At 33.9% G+C, this 5,976-nt stretch overlaps 1 protein-coding gene across 1 annotated transcript; it reads right to left on the bottom strand.

The window, feature by feature from the left end:
- Positions 1-3,163: 3,163 nt before the first annotated feature.
- On the bottom strand, positions 3,164-3,796 carry LOC139839414 (pectinesterase inhibitor 9-like). The gene has a single exon (XM_071829478.1). It carries the CDS (start codon positions 3,794-3,796, stop codon positions 3,164-3,166), a length of 633 nt encoding a protein of 210 aa, XP_071685579.1.
- Between the last annotated feature and the right edge of the window lie 2,180 nt (positions 3,797-5,976).

The raw sequence follows: 5,976 nt of genomic DNA, 5'->3' as shown, positions 1-5,976 counted from the left end.
CTGCATTGTTAAAAAGAAATGCAAGATATTACTGTACTTTTTTACCTTCAGGAATCTATGAAGATGACTTTTGTATCTGCTGCCTCAAATAATGTTTTAGCCTATAAAATAATTATAAAAATGTGTGAAACTGAAATTTGATGTTATAGTTTGTGTTGCTCTTTTTGTTAAAATCGTCGTTACCAATTTTGCATTTTTTCCCCAGATTGTATAACCTAGATCAGTTGAACTCAACCATTACTTTTGGATCTTCATTTAGATCGTTCCTAGTGCAGCGTTATCGCACCGGAATCACCCCCATCGTGCCCCCATCGCGCCTCTGTGGGCGTGATGGCCCAATTGTTTCGCCGGCTTGACGAGTCCATCACCGGAATCCTTTGCAGACCAAAAACTAGTATATCGAATGGGGGAAGGCCACGTGGATTGATAAACGGCTATATAGCCGTTGAGTTTGAATATTTATTTATTTATTTATTTATTTATTTATTTATTTATTTATTTTTCTTTTATAAATACCACTCTTCTCATTTTTATTTTTCACACACTTTCTTCAATATACCACTTATATACTTTACAAAAATTCAATGGTAAAAGCTTTGCTTAAACTTTTTAATATATGGGATTCGGATGATGAAGACGAATTGAATATTTTACGAGAAATTGCCGAAGAATTAGACGCTGAAGAGGCTGCACCTGAAGAGGCTGCAAACAATGTACGAGTTCCACGATCTCGAATTTACATTCGTAGAGATCGTGAACTTGCAGGTCAAAACCTACACAAACGCTACTTCCAAGAGAATCCAACTTATCCTGAAAATAGATTCAGGAGACGTTTTAGAATGAGTAGTAGATTATTTAAGCGTATCGTCAATGATATACTGAATTACGATGTCGATCCATTACCACTTCATTTTGAATATTTTAAACAAAAAAGTGATGCTCTTGGGCGACCAGGTTTTACTACGTTACATGAATGTACATCCGCGATGCGTCAATTGCCCTACGGTACAACAACGGACATGTTTGACGAATACTTACAAATGGCTGAAGATACATCAATTCTCTATCTCAGTAGCTTTTGTAAATGTGTTTTGGAACTGTATGTTGATGAATATCTGAGGAAACCAACGAGTAGTTATTATTTGGCGGACGTTATTTATCCAGATTGGTCGACGTTGATGAAGGCGTATTCGACCCCAACCGATGAGCCACGTGCAAAATTTAAAAGATTTCAAGAAAGTGCACTTAAATTTGAATTTGAATTTGTAGTACTTTCAGTTTGTAGTATGTTTAAGTTGAATAAGTTTAATTAGTTGTAATTGTCGAATTTTTAATTTTAATAAATTTAGTATTCTAAATTTGAATTTGTGTAATTTTGTTTTGTTGTTTTATATAGTTAGTGTCTAACAGAGATGCTTTACTGATTAAAGCTGTGAAACAGTGTACTTTATTTAAAGCTGTAAGGAAAACAGAGATTTCTTATTGAATAAAGCTGTGAAACAGAGATGCTTTTGTTAAAGCTGTATTCAGCAGAGATTCCTTATTGATTAAAGCTGTCAAACAGAGATGCTTTAATTAAAGTTTTAAGAAAAACAAAGATTCCTTATTGATTAAAGCTTTATTCAACAGAGATTCTTTAAGTAAAGTTGTATTCAACACCTTTATTATTCCTCTATAAATACAACCTCTCATATCTCAACAAATCACACCTCATACAACTACTGCTTAATTTAATAAACTTCACACAAAACACTTGAAAATGAGTCAAATGTCTGTCTTGCTACAAGTTAACTATGGTGGTGAATTCGACCGAGAGGTCAAGAATTACACCCGTGGTGAGCAACGGGAGTATTGTTTTTCAAATATCAATTATCCGATCTGCTAGCATTTCTCAAAGAAGACATACCAGTTGACCACAAACAAGTATGGTTTTTTAGGGAGTCCGACAATCCAGCCACTCTTCTTAAAGAGGAAGAAGACTGGAATGAGCTTGTTGGTCGAGCAGTGACCCGTAATGAACCAATCAAGGTATACATCGAATTCCGGGATGACATCGAATACGTTGTGTATTCTGATGAAGAGGACTATGTACCTTCCGGGCCACAATACGACACGGATGACAGGTTCTATTCGGATGATTTGGATGACAAGCTCCCTTCGTATGATTCAGATGATTTCTAGATGTTTAAGTTGTATTCTCGTTGTGATTGTGTTATCCATGTTTGTGTTTAGTTTCATAAAAATGTAACCGTGTTTGTTGTATCAATAAAAGTGATGTTAAAAAATTAATCTTTTATAATTAGTAAAAATATTAATAATGATAAAATTAATAATAACAATAATAATAATAATTCAAACTAAATTGAAAAATAAATTAAAAAGTGGGACCAATTTAACTCATCACACAACCATCACGCCCACCACTACAAATTCCATCACGCCATCACTTTTGCCAAATTAGCACTATACTCCACAAAAACACTCCATCACGCCCTATCACCCTGTCACCACTACAAATGGTCTTAGGTAATACATTTTGTTTTGTATGTATGGTATAAGTGGGAAAGTGTTTTCAACTTTCATTTAGGTAAAGCATATTGCTTCTTAGGTTATGAGGGACTAAACAGAAGAAGCTGAAGTTGAAGCCCAAAAGACCAAAACAAGAGGTGCATTTGGTGCATTGGATAAAGGCTCTTCCATACATGTAAACAAGATATGTTCTATATAAACCAATTTTTGCATAAACTAGCTTTTCTATATGTAAACATTATATGCATTTTTTTTTTTTATAAATGGTTGCTGTAATAAGCATCAACTCTACCACAAAGTTGATACAGACAAAAAAAACGCAGCGAAGCGCGTTTGGCTACTCTTTAGTTTTTACTATCCACATTATTCGAAATATGCGTTGTAGATTAATGGGCCAAGTTGAAAATATAATAAATAAATTAAAAAATTTAAAATATGTACATAGAAGTAAAATAATTAATGATTGTATTGAACAATTAAGTGTCTTATAGATAGCCTTAGTATTACACCATTACCTGAAGATATTGGGCAAAACTTATGCAGAACACAAGGACATCATAGGATTAGCATAACTACTTTATTACAAAATTTATCGTTACATTAATATATGCCATTTGTACTTGGAAATAACACACTATGACAAAATTTCAGGATTTTTGATACCGCGCGAGGCACGATATCTTGTTGTAAACCGACTAAACATCATTAGAGAATTGCTCGCAAGTTGCTTCACATTCAAGAACCTCGCTTTAATCATAGCCAATTCCCTCTTGCTCGTCTCGTCCGTTAATAGTCCATCAAGGCACGTTATAGCATCCGTTAACGCAGCGCTTACCCAAGTTTGCACGTTGCTCTCGTGCCATATAAACTTTTCATCACCATCTTTTCCTATTTTTTGTAACTCCTTAAAAGATTGCGTAATTTGATTCACTCCATCGTTGATTTGGCGAAGACATTGTTCTATTGCTTGGTAGTTTTCAGAAGTCTCGGTTTCATTCAACTTCTTTACAACCATGTTTAGATAAGTGTTTGTAAATCGAGCTTTAGATAGACATGTAGCTAGTGAGATTTGAGCGAGTGTTTGAGGGCTTGGTAGTCCGTTTTTGCTTACATATGGCAAAAGAGTTTCGACACATAGATCAGGATAAATCGCTGATCGACATTGTAGTTGAAGATACATTCTTGCACGAGAACGAGATTCGACGATCGAAGAGAACATGAAGATTGTAAGAGAGATGACAAAAAAAGAGGGAAAATTTTGTGCCATTTTTTGTGATCTTTTGTTTGTATTTGAGTTATGAATAATGAGTAGAAGAAAGAGGGATTATATAGAGGAGTTTTTCTACCTGACTTTTCGAATAAAGTCTTCACTATATGTATCCAAAAATTCCTTTACGTACATATTATGTTTCGTTCACACATGCATTTTGCATAAAAAATGGCATTAGTTTATTATCAACACACTTTTCCAAATATTACGATAATGAGCGCATAGTGACCTTGTTTAATTAATTATTTAATATTATACAGTAATTGCAAAAAATAATATCTATAGGTATATCTATGCCTGGCAAACGGGTCAGGTTAGGTCGGTTTGGGTAACGGGTCAATATGATTTTGGGTTGAAATGGGTCATAGGTCAAACGGGTCAATTTTTAAACGAGTCAAAATGGGTCAGGTTGGGTCAGTTTAGGTAATGGGTCGAAACGGGTCACTGGTCAGTTGGGTCAAATGGGTCAAATGGGTTACATCGCTTTTTTTATATTTATTACTTTATTTTAGTTATTATTATTTATTATATATACATAAGAACTATTAATAAACATAATAAATGATATAACCATAAATGCTTTCATAAACTGTTGACGGATGAAACTTTTTGTGCTCGACCCATTTGACCCGTTCACAAAACCCATTTGACCCTTTTCTATTTATTGATTTTTGAGTATTGATACCCATTAGACCCGTTCCTTCAGTTTTTTTATAGGACTCAATAGGTTGGAGAGAAACACATTAAGATATTTTTTTAAGTTTTAATTTACATTTTTAGGCTTAATTTTCTCAAAACCCAATTGACCTGAAAGCTTGACCCATTTGACCCGAATTTGAGTATATGGGTCACAATTGCCAGGTCTAGGTATATCATATAATTATTTAATAAGAGTGTGTAGTGATAGTCTACACTACAAGAAAAAGGGTCTGACAAATTATTATTGACGACTTAAGATTTGATAACTAATAATGCTATATAATTACCATTAAAATCTTATTACTAAATATTGGTCACACTATACCATATTAGTGCCAAAAAAATAATTGTCACAAAAATATGTACACAACAAAGACGAAAAAGTAGTCACTATTTTAGAGAATTAGATACCAAAAGATAGTGGTCTAAAAGATGTCTTTGCATTTACGCGCCGAGAACTCGGCGATAACTCTTTTCCAGGAGGGTTTCGAGTTCTCCTTTCAAAAAATCGGTCAACTTTGTATTTTATCGGTCAACGACCGATAAAATGAGTTTCTTGGTCAAATCTCGGTCATCGTCCGATAAATTGAATATATCGGTCGAATCTCGGTGAACATTTGTTTGTAGCTATATATATATATATATTTCATCGCGAGGTATTTGACCTCTATATGATACATTTTACAAACATTGCATTCGTTTTTAAAAGACAAACTTTCTTTACATCGAAAGTTGACGGCATGCATACCATTTCATAATACATCCAACTATAATTGACTTAATAATAATCTTGATGAACTCAACGACTCGAATGCAACGTCTTTCAAAATATGCCATGAATGACTCCAAGTAATATCCTTCAAAACGAGCTAATGCACAGCGGAAGATTTTCTTAATACCTGAGAATAAACATGCTTTAAAGTGTCAACCAAAAGGTTGGTGAGTTCATTAGTTTATCGTAATCAATCATTTCCATAATTTTAATAGACCACAAGATTTCATTTATTCAATAATCATACACTCACAAGTGTTTAAAATTCATTCTTATGGATTGAACACCTGGTAACCGACATTAACAAAATGCATCTAGAATATCCCCAAACATATAAACATCGAAGTACTAAAGCAGTTCAAATTCTCTGACTGGGGCGTGTCAAAGCCCATAGATCTATCTTTAGGATTCGCGTCAATTGGTGGCAATTATAATAAACACCAATTCTTAGGCTACCAAGTTCAACAAGGGCGATATCCGGTATAACAATTCAACCATAGAATGTAGTTTCGATTACTTGTGTCTATTTCGTAAAACATTTATAAAAGCAGCGCATGTATTCTCAGTCCCAAAAATATATATTGCAAAAGCATTTAAAAAGAGAGCAAATGAAACTCACAATACTGTATTTCGTAGTAATTATGCATATGATGGCATTGAACAAGTGCAAGGTTGGCCTCGGATTCACGAACCTATATCATTTGTA

Source organism: Rutidosis leptorrhynchoides, chromosome 1 (genome assembly GCF_046630445.1).
Source record: "Rutidosis leptorrhynchoides isolate AG116_Rl617_1_P2 chromosome 1, CSIRO_AGI_Rlap_v1, whole genome shotgun sequence".
Taxonomy (NCBI): Eukaryota; Viridiplantae; Streptophyta; class Magnoliopsida; order Asterales; family Asteraceae; genus Rutidosis; species Rutidosis leptorrhynchoides.
Note: the sequence above shows the minus strand (reverse complement) of the source record. Positions and strands in the feature narration are given on the sequence as shown.

What these genes read in the sequence shown, in the direction of transcription:
- LOC139839414 (XM_071829478.1), bottom strand. Translation starts at nt 3,796, where the DNA reads ATGGCACAAAATTTTCCCTCTTTTTTTGTCATCTCTCTTACAATCTTC.